The sequence below is a fragment of the Bos indicus genome, chromosome 18 (assembly GCF_029378745.1).
Source record: "Bos indicus isolate NIAB-ARS_2022 breed Sahiwal x Tharparkar chromosome 18, NIAB-ARS_B.indTharparkar_mat_pri_1.0, whole genome shotgun sequence".
Lineage (NCBI taxonomy): Eukaryota > Metazoa > Chordata > Mammalia > Artiodactyla > Bovidae > Bos > Bos indicus.
Genome location: NC_091777.1, coordinates 2,226,092 through 2,244,008, shown reverse-complemented (window position 1 = coordinate 2,244,008; position 17,917 = coordinate 2,226,092). Strand labels below are relative to the sequence as shown.

The 17,917-nt window shown below is 39.8% G+C and overlaps 1 protein-coding gene and 1 non-coding gene across 2 annotated transcripts in view; both read left to right on the top strand.

The window, feature by feature from the left end:
• Window positions 1–17,917, top strand: part of SF3B3 (splicing factor 3b subunit 3) — a 38,936-nt gene that overhangs the window by 9,686 nt on the left and 11,333 nt on the right. The window contains exons 7-16 of the mRNA XM_019979422.2: window positions 583–720; window positions 1,510–1,613; window positions 4,268–4,433; window positions 4,942–5,037; window positions 7,321–7,393; window positions 13,136–13,287; window positions 13,587–13,742; window positions 14,482–14,637; window positions 15,176–15,319; window positions 17,453–17,575. Of these exons, the coding sequence (XP_019834981.1) occupies window positions 583–720; window positions 1,510–1,613; window positions 4,268–4,433; window positions 4,942–5,037; window positions 7,321–7,393; window positions 13,136–13,287; window positions 13,587–13,742; window positions 14,482–14,637; window positions 15,176–15,319; window positions 17,453–17,575 (1,308 nt within the window). The remainder of the gene's footprint in view (window positions 1–582; window positions 721–1,509; window positions 1,614–4,267; window positions 4,434–4,941; window positions 5,038–7,320; window positions 7,394–13,135; window positions 13,288–13,586; window positions 13,743–14,481; window positions 14,638–15,175; window positions 15,320–17,452; window positions 17,576–17,917) is intronic.
• Window positions 245–335, top strand: LOC139177402 (small nucleolar RNA SNORD111). Its single transcript, XR_011561848.1, has one exon. It is a non-coding gene; the product is annotated as a small nucleolar RNA SNORD111 (small nucleolar RNA).

The following is a 17,917-nucleotide window of genomic DNA, read 5'->3' as shown; positions in this document are numbered from 1 at the left end:
GTAATTAAGTTTAGATAATCAGAAATTGGCACCTGACTGCCAGGTGCTGTACTTGACTTTGGGACTACAAAGAAATATAAAACATGTTTTGCCTTTGAGAGAAATACAAAATGTTGGAAATACTTAAAAAGAAACAAACCAGCTAAGGGGGATGCCTTCTGGGATTCGGGCAAGTTGATAAAGACAGAAGAGGGATGATGTTGGTGGTTTGGATAGTACTGTGAACGGGTAAGAGTCTTATTCACAGCCTGAAATGATGATTCTTTAAATTTCATGTCTCTTCTCTGACATTTTTCTCTGGAGATAGTTTTTGCCTTATTAATCTGATCAGGCTGTAGAGTGGAATTGTGGCATTTTGTTTTAACCTAAGCTTTATTATGTATTTATAGTAGACAAGAATTTCTGTTTATTGTGTTACATAATCCTGTGGCTGGCAAGCTGCTTTGGATCACAGCTTGCATGGAGAGACTCCAGGTGCCTCTAGGCGTTTGGTGGCCTGTTTGATCCTTATTGGTAAGGTGCTGAATTCCAGAAAAGAAATCCTAATTTCTAAGATGTTGATTGTGTATTTGACTTTGCTAGAATGACCTGGATGACCCTGAAAGAGGAATGATTTTTGTCTGCTCTGCCACCCATAAGACCAAATCAATGTTTTTCTTTTTGGCTCAAACTGAGCAGGGAGATATCTTTAAGATCACTTTGGAGACAGATGAAGATATGGTAAGTAGAGCATGGAGGAGGGAGGAAAAAATGAAAAAGTATGTTAGCTGTTATTAGTCTAATTTGAGAAAACTTGCTACAGTTTCATCCTAATTTTAGTTAAATAACCTTATTTTGAAAACTGATGGTTATCTACGGTTTACAGAGTGGTGTTATAAGCCATTTGTTCATTGCAACTACTCTGAGATAGAAAGGATAGTTACAAGTTTAAAAAACAGGAGCTGAATGCCTTAAAAAGTAGTTGCTTAAGGTGTTAAAGCTTTTAAAGTTTGGAATTGGAATATGAATGTGAATTTTCTCCCCCTGGTTAACAGATTTTTGGTCTGATTACATATAATGTGAGAATGGGTAATGCCGCTTCTAGTGAATGCCTTCGCTCTCTGTCGCCTGAAACTGGCAATATGCGAGATCTGTCACTTTTATCCCATGGAGGAGCATTGAGCACTGGGCAATTTCTTAGATACTGGTTTAGCTCAAGAGTTGGCAAGTTTTTTGTGTTTTTGTTTTTTCTTTTTAAGGCCAGCTAGTGAACATTTTCAGCTTTTGTGGGCTGTGTGGTCCCTGTTTCCACTACTTAGCTCTACCGTTGGGGCATAGAGGCAGCCACTGGGAGTCCGTGAACTGCACGGCTAGCCTGCGGGCTGTAGTTTTCTGACTCCTGGTGTGGATGTGAAGGACAGGATTTTTTTTTGCCACTTTGTTTTATTACATTGTCTTATTATACTGCACTGTCTTCCATGTTGTGGCTTCATTTGCCTGCATACTAGAATCTTTCTCTTTCCATTCCAGGTTACTGAGATCCGGCTCAAGTATTTTGATACTGTGCCTGTTGCTGCTGCCATGTGTGTGCTTAAAACAGGCTTCCTTTTCGTAGCATCAGAATTTGGAAACCAGTGAGTAGTCCTTTTATTATCCCATTTCACCCTGGTTACTATAAAGTTGGTGAAAGAGAGGTAGTTTCAAGGCCTTGTAGCTTTCCTGAGAATGTTTTATGTCCTTCAGAGCAAAAGTTTTGCCCTCTTCCCTTTTATGTTCTTTCTCTTGATGACTTTCTCTATTTTAGTGGCTTAAATCAATACCTGTGGATAGCTGCAAAAAGTAGCTTTAGAAGTGATCTCCTGAACTTCTTGTTGGGCATTCCTGCCGAACTACTTAGTATTAAATAGATGTTCCATAGACATGTCACTGGTACAAGTCTGAAGTTGAAACTCATTAGTACCAGCTTCCCAGCCATATCACCAGTCTTTCCAACCTTACTATTTCTTTTTTTTTAAACATTCTTTTTTCTTTTAATGTTCTTTTCCATTGTGTATTTTAGGACGTTGAATTTCGTTCTCTGTGCTAGGACCTCTGTTGTTCATCCTTTCTGTTCCATAGATAGGTTCATTTGTGTCATGTTTTTAGATCCCACGTAAATGCTACCATATGGCACTTGTCTTTCTCCTTTTGGCTTCACTTAGTATGATCATCTCTAGTTGCATCCATGTTGCTGCAAATGGCTTATTTTGTTCTTTTTTATGGCTGAGTAGTAGTTTGTTGTGTATGTATACCACATCTTTATGCATTCATCTGACAATGGACATTTAGGTAGTTTCCTTGTCTTGGTTTTGCCGTCCTTACTATTTCTTTTTTTTTTTTTTTTTTTTTAACTATTTCTGTTAATGTCTTATGGGCCAATTCCAGCAATTTGAGTGTAAAGTCTCAGTTTTTGTGGTACTACTCTGAATTAGTTCTCTAGTTCCTTATTGTAGTTCATTGTCATGTAAAACTCAACCTTTATAGAGGGTCATCTCTTTAAGCAAACAAGACACAACCCTGATGAAATGATTTCCTCATTCCTATGTTACAGTCTTTGATGGCTTTTCATAGACAAATGGGAGAAGGTGATGGCACCGCATTCCAGTACTCTTGCCTGGAAAATCCCATGGATAGAGGAGCCTGCATGGTAGGCTGCAGTCCATGGGGTCGCTGAGAGTCGGACACGACTGAGCGACTTCACTTTCATGCATTGGAGAAGGAAATGGCAACCCATTCCAGTGTTCTTGCCTGGAGAATCCCAGGGACGGGGGAGCCTGGTGGGCTGCTGTCTATGGGGTTGCACAGAGTCGGACACGACTGAAGCGACTTAGCAGCAGCAGCAGCATAGACAAATGAGTTAAATAAGTCTGAACTCTACTCTGGCCTTGAATTTAAAACCAGTATTGAAGACTCCAGATTGCATATGAAATGAGATGCCATGGTCTTGCTTTCTAGTTCAGGTTTTGCTAGCACGTGCAGAAGACTTATCTAATGCTATTTCTGTGTGATGAAAATGAAAATGTCGTCTAAAATTCTGTGATTCTATTCCAGTTTTGCCGTTTCTACAGTTGTTCTCCCTTTCTTTATGTCCTTAACTCATCCTCATGGAGCTTATTCCAACTGTCTTTTTATTATTCCTTTTCCCAATTTATACCTGTTTTGTCTCACTGTTTATAACCTAGCCTATTGTTATGAGTATTTTCACCCATTTCTAATTTTTTAGTTTTCTTAACAAGGAATTTCCATTGTAGAAAAGTTAGGAAAGTGCATATAAGCAAAAATTCTCTTGTAATCCTGCCCAAAGATACCATTTTTTTGTGTGTGTAGCCTTCCTGTATATATATATATTTAAATCTTTGTATAAAAATGATAATGTATAGTGTTTTGTAAGTTACGTATTTTTATATAGTAGTGAATAATAATAAATATTTTTCCTTATCAATAAATAGGTCTTAAACATTCATATTTTTTAGCACCCATTATCTCTTTTTGTGGTAAAATATGTATAACAAAATTCGTCATTTTAACATGTTCAATTTGGTGGCATTAATTACATTTGCAGTGTTGTATAACCGTTGCTACTATTTTTCCAAACTTTCTTTTATCACTCCGGACTGAACCCGTATGCCCATTAAGGAGTCTCTCCTCGTGGCCCTCAGCACTGGGGACCTGAGTGCACTCACACGTTCACCCTTCTGTCCGGCTCATCATTTCATGTAGCATAGTTTCAGAGTTCATGTGTCAGCTCTATATTCTTCTTATCTATCAATAATAACCCACTATATGTATGTACCATGTATTATTTACCTGTTAATGGACACCTGGGTTCTTTCCACCTTTTGGCTGTTGAGAGTAATGCAGTATTGGACGCTGGTGTGCAAATATTGGGTATGTACCCTGTTCTTAAAGATACGGAAAACCCTAGTCAATAAGCAGAGATCTCAAACTATAGATGCCAACTCAATATTAAAGTGATTTATGAGCATTATGTTGATGGCAGACATCTTCAGAAAATGTACTTTTTAAATGCTTATTGGCTTTTTTTCTTCCAGTTTTACAGAGATAAAATTGAAATACAGCACTGTATAAGTTTAAGGTGTGCAGCATAATGATTTGACTTATATACATCATGAAATGGTTATCACAGTTAATCTCATTTGGTTCACGTATAACATATGGAAGTGTTAATTATATTTATAATGTACATCGGACAGAAAATATTTTACCTGAAATCTTCGCTTCTCCCTAGTTACTTATATCAAATCGCACATCTTGGAGATGATGATGAAGAACCTGAGTTTTCATCTGCCATGCCTCTAGAAGAAGGAGACACATTCTTCTTTCAGCCAAGACCACTGAAAAACCTTGTGTTGGTTGATGAATTGGACAGCCTCTCTCCCATTTTGTTTTGCCAGGTGCAGATCTTTCCAGTCACTCCATAATGAGCAGTGCTAACCAACTGTTTTTGAGTATGAATGAGTTTAAAGTTTTAATTTAAATTAACCTCATAGTCTAAAGAGGTTCAGCAGCATGTCTGTGGACTCGCCAGGGTATAAGGGTGAAGCAGCTGAAGGCAGTTGGGGGGTTAAAAACTTTACATAAATCCTTGGGCTTAAAGTGGTTAAGACTCTACATTTCTACTGCAGGGGGCACAAGTTCCATCCCTCTTCAGGGAACTAAGATCCCACGTGCTGTGTGACCAAAACAAAGAACTGATAAAAGCTTTTTATGTTCGTAAAACTTGCTGCTTCACACTGCTTGCGTTTCGGGACATTGGGTCTTTTTTTCACTCCATGTGCCCAGGGCCAGTAGTAATATTTAAGCCTAATAAACTAAAAAAGTGGTTTGTCTCTCTGAGAATAATCAAGTTTGTGTGTGGGAAAGTAGCACAAGTAGACATTTCCCCCCCTTTTCTTTGTGCAGATAGCTGATCTGGCCAATGAAGACACTCCCCAGCTATATGTGGCCTGTGGTAGGGGACCACGGTCATCTCTGAGAGTCTTAAGGCATGGACTTGAGGTAAGATTGGAATTTATAGATCATATGCAGGGTTTGGAGGGAAGTGCTAGCAAAGCAGCCTAAGGCTTTATTCTGATATCAAAGATGTATTCAATGTTTATATGAAACAAAAATGTTTTCCTCTTTACCTGTTTCCATAAAGTTTACAGTTTAAATTTCCTAATCATTAACATGTTAACACAATAGGCACTTTAAAAATTTGGCAAGTGGATATCAAAGGGGAAAATGCCTATTAATTCCAGGCTCACTCACCACAGTGTGTAGGTTGGGAAGTCTGCATGGCACATTTTACTGCGTCTCATTTTAGTCTTGATCCTTCTGCGTAGTTTTTAGATACTTATATTTTTAACTATGTTAAATACAGTATGTATGTATTTGTATCTTACTAAGTTTATTTCTTATTACTATGTGCTTTTAAGTTGTACAATTTTTAATGTTTTTGCAATATACCTCCACAGTGGGTGGATCAGAATTTATTTAATGAATCCTTTATTGTTGAACATTTTAGGTGAAATGGACATTCAAAATTATCTTCTCAAATCCCATATCCTTTTCTCATCATGGTTCTTGTGTCGATGCATCTTAGCAAGCCCTGGGCTTGATTTTGTTGGAAATAAAATAAATCTTCCTATGGCAGTTACTTTTAGCAGTTGGGGTTGGCAAAGTCCAGGCTCTTAGAGGCCCACTGCCTGTTTTTTGTAAATTTTTATTGGAACACAGGCAAGGGGACCTTTGTTTTGAATTTTGGCTCTGCTTAATAGCTGTTACTAAGCTTTTGTTTCCTCTTCTATAAAATGGGCTTCATAGCATCTGCCTTAAGGATTGCTGTAGGAATTAAATGAGAATGCAGATGAAGCACTTGCTCAAGTTCTGGCGTATAGTAACTGTTCAATAAACGTTAGCTATTAATATCTCTGTCTCGGGGGATTTAAAAAGTTTTGACTGCTCGAATATTCATCAAGTCACCAAAATTTCAATGACTTGAACCTAATTTAGACCAATAGTTCTTGATAAGTTACTTGCTGCTCATTGGATCCCAGTTATCATCTGGTTAAAGTAAGCACTCACACACACAAAAATGCATACATGCATTAACAAAACTTTGTGTACGGTGTTGGGAGATAAAGAACCTGATGAAGAATCATTGTTTTTGAGTCCTCTGCTGCCTCCTAATTTTTTCTAATTCTATTTTTAAAAATCTGTTATGCAAAAATATTTTTTAAATTGCTGGACATTGTTTTGTTCCTGTGTATCTGTTTGTTGAATCTTGTTCAGCTAGATTATGGTCTCAGTTGAGCAGAGTCACTGTCAGATAGTGTAGTGTACTTGACATTTAGATTTTATTGATTGTGAAGTTACCCAAGATTGTCCTGTACCATGATCAGGTACTCCTGCTACCATTACATAGATAAAACCAACAAAAGGATAAAATAAAATGCCTTTCATATATATTCTTGAGTTCTTCCTATAAAATGTAGTTCCACTGTTTAATTGCACGTTATGATAGGCTGCCTTGCTTTTTATCTCTAGATCATTTAAAAATAATTTAATAAAATTTTTATCTTAGGTAGTCTTAGATTTACAGAAGAATTGCAAGGATACTATAGACAGTTAATGTTTAGTCCACACCTTGTTTTCTCCTCTAGATCATTTTGAGTTTATCTTACATATTTTATTTATTCCATTTGAAAGTCTATACGACATTCAGAGGAGTCTTGACTCTGACATTAAGGGGCATAAAAATCAAGTAGGAAGGACAAAACAGTTCCTCAGATTACTTTCAGATAAGTGTCCTAAGCGGTGATGATTGTGATTCCTATGAAAACTTACAGGAGGGAGAGATGACTGCCAGCTCAGAAAATAAGGGAAGATTTTTTTCTAAAGGATGTGGCATTTGAGTTGTTTGGTGAAGAGACGTGGAATTTCGCCTTAGGGGAGCAAAGGGAAGGAAAGGATGCTAATTGAGATGGACTGTTTGATTCCCACATGCTTGCTTTTTGTGGGGGATGCAGGCACGTTATACTTAAAAGGAAGCGTTTGGCCTGGCTGCAGCAGCTATCCTAGGTGTTCCATCACTGCTTGCTGAAGTCAGTTTTGGGAATTGACAGTACCTCTAGCCTTTTGGTTCTTAATGTTCTGTTTGACTACTTGGTTCCAGTGTTTTAATCCAGTGTACACTGTGAGCACTGCTATATTATAGGGACTGTATTATCTAGTGTGATTGTAAGCAAGGAGCTGAGTTTCACGCTCTGTGGGTCTGTGGTTTGTCTCCTTTCCTGTCAGGTGTCAGAAATGGCTGTCTCAGAGCTTCCCGGTAACCCCAACGCCGTCTGGACAGTGCGTCGGCACATTGAAGGTAAGCAGCCCTTTCCCAGAGGTCTGAATGAGGGTCCAGGTGCCACTGACAGTAGAAGCTGAAGAGGCTGCATTCATAATACTTCTATGTCATTTCATATACTAGAGACTTTTTATGACTCAACACCATGTTTTTGAGGCTCCCAATCACGATGCTGTCACGTACTACATTTTGTACACATGGGTAAGAGGCACACAGAGTGGCTGTTCACACTCAGTGCATACACACTTCAGTATCATAGAGCTGTCACATGTCGGTTCTTTGATTATATTCATCATTAAGGTACTCTTTCCATATGTGTTAGAGGTATGATGTAAGGAAAAGTTTTTGCTTCTTCTATGATGTTTTCTCCTGTTGTGTTGAAATCACAGTGAAATTGAAGGTATTCTGGATATTAAGAGGTTTGTTACTATTCTGTTCAATAGGTGTAGTAGTTGTGTTTAAGGGAAAGTGGAGGTTGATTGAAGCAGAATTTTAGGCTGAGTGGAAAAGGAGGGATGGAAGAAAGAGGAAGGCTGAGCTCCTGAATAAAAATGGTCACCTCATCCTAAAACTTTGAAAGTTATGTGAAAATGCATATTAATGCAACAGCAGAAAAGTCTTGTGACAATGGAATTTCAGTCTCTTAGAAATAAAACTCAGTTCTCATTTTCCCTTTGATTCTTTGGGATGGTAGGTCATTTCTATTCCTAGACCTCATTTTCCTCTTGTTCCCTCAGGAATGTGAAACTGGCCAGAATACAAAGCTTTTTCAAGAAAACAGCTGGAAATCTTCCTGCTTTTTAGATGTTTTGGTTGTATGGAACAAGTTTAAGGGAGCTGGGAAATGTGTAGGAGGGAAACCTCTTTCTATTAATAGAATACACAGTGAATTTAATCTTCATGTGGGCATTGGAATCCTATCTGAGTAGAAAGAAAAAAGTGAATAGGAAATCAGTAGGTTCATTTTAGCTGAGAAGGTATTTATTGGATGATTGGTTTTAAAAGATTTCCCCAGTTTTGGTATTGTCTTCATAAAGTGGTCATAAACTGGTCAGAGTTGATGTTCACCTTTAGCTTGGGGGCTGGTTGATATGAAGGCTCTTGAAAATTGCCTAGACTGTTTGAATTAGAAAGAGCCTTTGTGATAAAACCTAGTGTGCTCCTTTTTTTCGTGTTTTTTGTTTTATTAAACTTTATTGTAAAATCGATTCAGATTTGCAGGAAAGTTACTCCTCATTTTTTTGAAAAAGGCTGAAAATCACAGTTGTTGACTGTCTCAACATAGAGCACATAGGTAATAGAGACTGAAAGCTTTGTCTTGAATCTCAACCCAGTGTTCATTTGACTGAGTGAGTCTGGGTCATTTTGGTTTCCTAGGACAAGTTCAGTATTCTCATCCTGCTGCCTTGTAATTAAGATAGGATTGTATTCTCAGAGCAGTCATCTAAAAAAGAAGTATACAGAACTATTGTGTGTTCTGATATGGTGAAAGGCACCTGTGTGTTGCCAGGCTGGGTTAGAGGAGAGGGAAGAGGCATGTGTTTGAGAATCAGGAAAGGCTTTGGGGGTGATGTTTGATAAGTTAGTGATAAGCGGTATATTGCATGGTGGAACTTGTAGCTAAAATGTTTTCTCCTCTAAATACCAAAATCTAGGAAATTATTAAATCGTGATAAATTTTACTCTTTAGGATCTATAATTTGGGTTTTCACCCATAAAAGAGGTCAAGTTCTCAGTTCATTCTCTTTCCAGATTTCCTAAGTTACTATTCCACATGTCCACACATGTGGACATGGCATGTAGTCTTCCAGGCAACTACTAACCTTGGCTGGTACTTGGTGATGCACACTACCAATACCAAGCCTTTTTTTCTCTTCCACAGGTGGCTGGTGAAGGTGCTGATCACCACAGGTGTGTACCTATCGCTAGGGTCTACCGTGGGGTCTTAGAGTTTACCCAGGGAGAGGGAGTTGCACAAAATACTGAGGCTGCCCTGCTGGCATCTCTCAGAGGGTAACTGTGCAGTTTGCTGTCCATGTGCACTGTGGTAGTGCACACCCATCTGCCAGTGTGTTAAACAGTCTGAGGCAGGAGTCACTTTCTCCCACAGAATGTAGAACATAGGATTAATTTGCTTCCCATTAAGCCGAAAGGGCCTATAGCTAGAAAATCTTAACTTCATACTCTCCCTTGATGTTTTTATATGTTCCATGTGTAACTGAAAGATTGGGCCCTGGAGCAAGCCCCCGCTTTTTTCTTTTGAGTCTAGTGAGGCCTGTGCTGAGGCAAGACAAATACTGAGTAGTCTGAATATGGAGTGAGAATGAGATGTTGAAGGCCTCGGTCATCTCGGTTGTCACTCACTCTTCTCTTGGAGTGGGCTTTGTTGAGCCTGAGATACTAGGACAAGAGAAAGAAGGGCACATCCCCTCTTCTGTGGGCTGCTTCCGCAGTGCTGAGACAGAAGTCCCACTTAACCTGAGACAGAGATGCAGTCTAATACTGAAATAGATTCTTCAGTGAGAAAGGAACTAATAGTGTTTTATATGAAACTTGAAACCTCTGAAAGAAGGCAACATAGACTTAATAGTTCATTGGCGTTTGCCTTGACTGAATCTTTATTTTGTTTTCAAGTCCAACTTTTAACCTAAAACCTGCCTAGGACCCAAGAGCTGCTATCTGCTTCTGGTTCTCCTGGTCGTAGGATGGAAAGGATAGACGTCTCAGTGTGCTTAATATTCATAGGGAAGTGGATATTTGCAGCTTTCAGATAGCAGTCATTGCTCTGCTGCTTGTTGAACTGCCCAGCAAACATAAGACCCAGACCACCGAGCATCTCTTTATTTTTATACCTGAGCAGTCTGGGGCCTTGAGTCAGAGAGGGGAGGATAAGGACGCAGGCTGCTGCTTTTCGTCACTCCCCTCAGTCTCTGCATGTAGGTTAAAAATGTGTGGTTTCTTTTCTGGAGACCCTCTTCCCTGGACTGAAGGAAGAAGCTGAAATCCTGCCCAGTTTTAGCCCTTTATTGTTTGGCTTTAATTTGCTCTGGCATAGCTTTTGAGATAGAAGGTTTCAGTGTTGAGAACGTGGGAAAGGACACTATTATATAATGTTAAAATTAAGCAATTCCTGTTAACTTTCACACCAGAGATTTCCAGTTTAAAAATAGAGCTGGAGTAAAGCTTTCAAGTTTGGTGTTGCTTAGAGACTGATGGTGGTTTTATTGTAAGCTGTTAAGACATCCACTTCAGGGATGGCCATGTCTGTGCTCAGTATTTTAAGATGATGAACAATACAGTTTTACAGAGCAATTTTATAAGGTGTCCCCAGGCCTGTGAAATAATCTAAAACCAGTTACCTGCTTGTCCAGTGTTACTTCATGTGATTTGGAAATTGAACCATTCCTCTGGATTCCTGGTGTAGCCATTAAGATTATACCCATTGGGAAAGATCTTTGATTCTTGTCTTTCACCCACTCATTCCGTGCACACGTGTTATTAATTGAAGCAAACATTTTGCAGGACAGTACTCAACCTTTAACAAATTATAAGTTATATTTATTTCTATATGTTTATATTTTAAAATGCTGATTGCCATCTACTAGATTGATTTTCAGTTCAGTTCAGTTTACTCACTCAGTCGTGTCTGACTCTTTGTGACCCCATGAATTGCAGCACGCCAGGCCTCCCTGTCCATCACCAACTCCCAGAGTTCACTCAAACTCATGTCCGTTGAGTCGGTGATGCCATCCAGCCATCTCATCCTCTGTTGTCCCCTTCTCCTCCTACCCCTAATCCCTCCCAGCATCAGGGTCTTTTCACATGAGTCAGCTCTTCGCATCAGGTGGCCAAAGTGTTGGAGTTTCAGCTTCAGCATCAGTCCTTCCAATGAATACCCAGGACTGATCTTTAGGATGGACTGGTTGGATCTCCTTGCAGTCCAAGGGACTCTCAAGAGTCTTCTCCAACACCACAGTTCAAAAACATCAATTCTGGAACCGTGAACTTCCAGATGTTCAAGCTGTTTTTAGAAAAGGCAGAGGAACCAGAGATCAAATTCCCAACATCTGCTGGATCATCGAAAAAGCAATAGAGTTCCAGAAAAACATCTATTTCTGCTTTATTGACTATGCCAAAGCCTTTGACTGTGTGGATCACAATACACTGTGGAAAATTCTGAAAGAGATGGCAATACCAGACCACCTGACCTGCCTCCTGAGAAACCTATATGCAGGTCAGGAAGCAACAGTTAGAACTGGACATGGAACAACAGACTGGTTCCAAATAGGAAAAGGAGTACGTCAAGGCTGTATATTGTCACCCTGCTTATTTGACTTATATGCAGAGTACATCATGAGATTGATTTTACATCCTGCTAATTCAGAATGCTGCTATAGGTCACACCAGTAATACTAGGTTGGTCAAAAGTTTGTTCAGATTTTTCTGTAAGATATTACTGAAAAACCTGAGTGAATTTTTTTGGCCAATTCATTTGCATATGGCCCCTTTTGTAAAGAACACTATTCTGCTGAACTTACTGAATAATCTTAGTTAAGCAGAACCACCTTTGGAGCAATCAGAATCCAAACTGTGTCCTTGATGTGAGTGAGATGGACCAGGCATATGGTGTTGGGCTCTAACAAGGGCTCCAGCAAGTTTTCACTGCTTCTGCTAAGAGTGAGTTAGCCACCCCAGTCTACTACCTTGCCTACTTGGCGTTCTGTCCCTCGCTTGCCTGTTTTCTGTGTGAAGGGGGCAGGAAGAGGGAAATTGAACAGAAAATGTAGGAAAATCTCAATTCATCTTTCAAAAAAATGAATGTACATTTGTTCAGCATTTATCAAGCTTTATGCCAAACATTGTTCTAGATTTGGGAGACACACACGGAAATTGTTTTATATTGTGGGGTGGAATGTCTAGGAAATAGCTTTTAACTATGGGATATACATGAGAAACTTTTGGGGTTGCTTATATGCCTCTGACCTCCTTTCAGAACTGATTGGTGTTTATTTATCCAAATACATTTTATTAAATGAAAAGCAGATTCTAATTGGATTGCTTGTGACCACTGAACCATTAGGATTTTAAATATGAAAAGCTAGAGAGGTCAAGGGCTGACAATATAAGCTACCTCCCCCCACTGCCACCCCTCTTCCTGGTTATCCAGTGTTCTTACATCATTCCTATTGGGGCATCCTAGGATTCTCAGTTTCTAACTCCATATCCGAGAATGACTCAGTCTCATGGAGGCTAAAATAGTCACTGTTTTATTCATTAGGTCTTATGTTCCTGTGTAAGATTCTTTCAGAAAAAGAGGGAGACCTTTTTTGGTTATAGGGAGTATTTACTGGATTGTGACTGGCATCTGAAAGAAGCTCTACCTTCAATACATATTGAATTGAATACAAAGAAATTTTGAATGCAAAAATATTGTAGTATTCAAAATTTCCTCTTACTTGGTCCTCTTGCATTTTTCTAGCAAAGTTCTCAGGAAAATATTAGTTTTGCAAGGTATTAGATGTGGGCATGTGTACTCTATTAACTGTTCAGTCATTTAAGGAAGCAAAGTACATCTGTAGGCCGTTACGACCATTAATTATCTTTCGGATCATCCTACGCTGTTTGCCACATGAGTGTGATGACTCCACATAGAAGAAGTGCCTTGGAAGGCTTCTGAAGAGAATGCTTAGTGTGTCTCATTTGGCTTTGTAGCTAATGAATTCTTAGCTAACCAACTTCTTTCTTCTCTCTGCTTTTCAGATGAGTTTGATGCCTACATCATTGTGTCCTTCGTGAATGCCACACTGGTGTTGTCCATCGGAGAGACTGTAGAAGAAGTGACGGACTCTGGGTTTCTGGGCACCACCCCTACCTTGTCCTGCTCCTTGCTAGGCGATGATGCCTTGGTGCAGGTGAGGATTCTCAGAGAGCCACTTACCTGCTTCCTGTACTTTGTCCTTTCTCTGACTTCATTGTGGTGTTGGTTGCTGGCTTCACATTAATGAGCTTTGAACTTCTTTGAAATTAATGCTGCGAAACATGAACTTTTTTGAAGTTAACTTTGCCTGGGACCCCTAAACTCACATTGACCTAACTGGTGCTTCAAATGCAGTCCCTCTAGATCTGACAGATACGATGGTGTGAGGGTCGTGCTTGTGATCACTAATCACTAAATGGCTAAAGTCAGGGTTTTTTCTCTTACTGCCTCTAGGTGTATCCTGATGGGATTCGGCACATCCGAGCAGACAAGCGAGTCAATGAGTGGAAGACTCCTGGGAAGAAAACAATTGTGAAATGTGCGGTCAACCAGCGACAAGTGGTGATCGCCCTAACAGGAGGAGAGCTGGTCTATTTTGAAATGGATCCCGTATGTTATTTTACCGTTCACTGTGGGACTTAGTGTAGGGTTCAGAGGTGAAGATGGGAGCTGCAGTCCAGGTGTGTAGATTACATATTCACAAGAAAGAGAAATGAGGAGGGAAAGGCCTTTACTGGGAGTTGGAGGGGATACATCTTCATGTCTTTAATTCTTAAAGTGGAGTTATGAAATGCCATCTCAGCAATGAAATGCTTTTTCTGACCTTCACACTATTTTCTACCAGATATTTGCTGTGTGTTTAATTTCTGTAATCTGATTCAGTTTCAGAAAATTTTGTTTTACTTTTATATATGGAAGGATAGGTATATTTAATTACACTCTCAAGAAATCTCAGGATGTGACCAACTTGTATAGTGTAACTGTACCTATGATTGAAATGTTTTGTCTCTAACTGCCATATTTGAATTCTGTTTCACCCATGAGTCTTTTTATGAACAGATAAACAGTGATATATTTTCATTTCCTGATGCTAGGTTGGCTTAGGAAATTTGTGGTGCATCATACTTGTCAAAGGTCTCTTGATTATCTTGTCAGTAATTTTGCTTGCCATCAGCCTGTAGAGTTCAGTCTTAGAACCTCAAGTACAGAAATTTTTGGTCATCGATTATAGTAAGAAGAGTGAGAGGAAGCAAAAAACTTATTTAGCAAGCCCCCTTTCTTCCCCAGGCTCAAGAGTTGGGGATGGGGTGGTGTGGTCTGTGATGTCTCTCTGTCTTCAATCCTGTAGTCAGGACAGCTGAACGAGTACACGGAGCGGAAGGAGATGTCAGCAGATGTGGTGTGTATGAGTCTGGCCAACGTGCCCCCTGGAGAGCAGCGGTCTCGCTTTCTGGCTGTGGGGCTGGTGGACAACACTGTCAGGATCATCTCCTTGGACCCCTCAGTGAGTGTCACCCTCAATTTCAAGGATCTTCCAGTTGGAACCTGAGCACCTGGCCCATTCTTGATGTCCTTCTCTGAGATCAGCTGGGCTGGGCCCTGAATCTACACTTCTGCTGCTTCTGAGTATTGTAGCAGCACACCTCAGGAATCTTCTGCAGTGCTTTAAAATGACTCATCCAAGACTACTAAATGTTTCTTTGGCTAAAGTCCTGATTCTCTTTTTTAGTTTAAACAAACAAAAGCAAAATCCAAGACTATGTTTACAGAAAAGAGCCTTAGATGACTTTAAAGAGGTACCCTTTGCTTATTTAGTTTTACCATTATCCACTTCTACAAAAAAAGAGAAAGCCCAATCCTCTCCAGAGCTTGTTTTAGGGTTTAGTTCTCTAGTGACCCCATACCTGTTGAGAACTCATTCCTCAGGTTTTCTGTGTCCACGAAAAAGAGCTGTTCTTCACTTCTAAGAATTAGATTTTTCTGGGTAGGTTTTTTTCCAAAGTTGGTCACTTGCCGTATTTTATTTTCTCTTTGCTCTTTAGGACTGTTTGCAGCCTTTGAGCATGCAGGCTCTCCCGGCCCAGCCTGAATCCTTGTGTATTGTGGAAATGGGTGGGACTGAGAAGCAGGATGAGCTGGGGGAGAGAGGCTCTATTGGCTTCTTGTACCTGAATATTGGACTCCAGGTAAGAGATCCAGAAACTCACTCCTGGGGTCAGGGCGTCTTCTCTTCATGATGCTTTGTTTAATACAGGTGTTTTCTGTGCCTGTGTTTTAGTTACCCACCTTATGAAAAGAGATCAGTTTTGCTCTCTGTTCCACTTGTTTTAGCTCTAATTTAGAAGAAATCAAGCCTGGAAAAAAGTATTTTATAGAGTCTGGTAAAATTGCTTAGCAGTGACTGTTTTGGGGCAGAACTATATTGCCTCTGGTTTTCACAGTTTGCAGTTTGTGAGACTATAATCCAGTTGTCCCTCAGTATCCTTGGGGTTGGTTCCAGGATCTCCCTTGGATACCAAAATCAGAGGATACTCAAGTCCCTTATGTAAAATGGCATAATGTGTGTATTTTTTTCGTAACCTTTAATTAAATCATCTCTAGATTACTTAATTACCTAATATAAGGTAAATGCTATATAAATAGTTGCTGTACAAGTGCAGCCAATTCAGGTTTAGTTTTTTGGAATTTTCTGCTTTTTTTCCCCCTGAAATATTTTTGATCTGTGGTTGGTTGAATTGTGGATTCAGAATCCAAGGATACAGAGGGCCTCACAGTTCATGATGGGCTCCATTAGCAGTAAAGGGCTCCTCGATGTTCCCTGTTGTCAAAGCACTTAGGCTCTTCATGGCATGAAAGGCAGGAACCCAAGAATCAGAGAGTGTCAGGGGTTTTGACCATATCCTTTTTTTTTTTTTTTTTTTTGCCTAGCCCAGGAGACTGCTTTTTAATTTTACTTCCTAATTTAGAAATTCTCAAACATGCCCAGGAGTTAGACTAATAAAATGAACCTCAATGTACCCATCACCAGTTACCATTTTGCCTTTCCCCTTTCTTCTCTTGAAGGCAGATCCAATATAGTGTCATCTATAAGGATTTGACAATGTAGCTCTAACAGAGGAGTGTGTGTGTGTATTTTGAAGCTTTAATATTATGCTTAACAGAATTTAAGTTCCTTAATATCATCTAATACCCCCATATTCACATTTTCTCCCTTTTTATTTCTGTTCTGAAAAATGTTTTTACTTTTGGTTCTACTCAGAATCTGCATAAAACTGTCCAGTTTTTATCTGCTTAATCTTCTCACATTATTTTATTTCATTATTTATTTGACTGGGTCAGGTCTTAGTTGAAGCATGTGGGATCTTGTTCCCTGACCAGGGATTGAAACCGGGCCCCATGCGTCAGGAGCACAGTCTCAGCCACTTGGCCACCAGAGAAGTCCTCACGTTTCTTTTAATAACTGTCTCAACTTGTTAAAAAGAAACCAGATCATATTTCTTGGGGACCTTCCTACTTCCCATCCTACGCATGTGCTGGCCTCCCGAAAAATCACGGCGCAGTTCTTCCTCATCCCCAGGGCAGAGCGCGTGTTTCTGATTCTGGATGGTGCATCCAGTTTACTACCACTGCCATGGGGACTGCATCACAGCCTTCAAACCCGAGTTCTTGGATAAATACTTCACTTTTCCCCCTTTGTTCACTATTTTTAGAGGAAGAGGTTGGTGCCATAGCAGTCTCCAGTGAAGACTGATGAGATGTTTGTTTTTATTTTAATTTTAGATAACATTTGCAGATTTTTATATTTACATCAAACTATCACAGTCTTTCTTTTAGATGCTAAGTTGCCACAATTTAGAAAAGTGGGAATTTTCCTTCTGAAGTTGTCTCCTTTGTCCAATTAACAGGTGCCCACTATTTTTGGGGGCTTCCTCCTGGCACAAGAAAGTGCTCCACACACATCTGGAACATTCTTGCTTCAGATTGGAATAAGGCATTTCTCTCAGGATTCTTAATTTTTTTTAAGGGAAGTGGTATTTAGAGACCACAATAGACATGGGTATGTTAAACTGTACATGTATCTTAAAATTGTAAAGGGTCTAACATAAAGGGTAAAAAATTTTAAGGATATACAGTGAAAGGAAACTGCTTTTCACTTAGTAAATGCTGAGTAACTAAGTGAGTGGTTTAGGAAAATGAATGAATGGCTGGCTGATGACTATATATTTAAACCACCTAGTCATTTTCTTCTAACTGAAATAGGGTAGCTAAAGAAGCTTCCGTTATGGGTAGGCCTTAACCACCTCTCTCATTTTTATTAGAACGGTGTGTTGCTGAGAACGGTCCTGGACCCTGTCACTGGGGACCTGTCTGACACCCGCACTAGGTACCTGGGGTCCCGTCCTGTGAAACTCTTTCGTGTCCGGATGCAAGGCCAGGAGGCAGTAAGTAATGAAACGGGCAGAGAGTGTTTTTGGATGTTAGTGTCATCAGCTGAGCCCTGTGGCGTAAATCTTGCTGTCAGTAATTCACCAGTGTTGTAGTTAGTTGGACATTAGCTTTATCTTGATTCAGTTCCTTCATGCAGGAAATCTTGAGTCCTTTAACCTAGAGCTTCTTAACTGAGGTTCCGTGGCACTGCCATGATTAGGTTGTAGGTGAGTTAGAATATTGATTCCTTCAGCCCTGAGGCTGAGCAAATGAAGTGAACTGAGAGTTAGCTGGAAACCTCCCATGTAGGATACTACTACCTAGGAGTAAACTGGTATAGGTATTGTGACCTACTG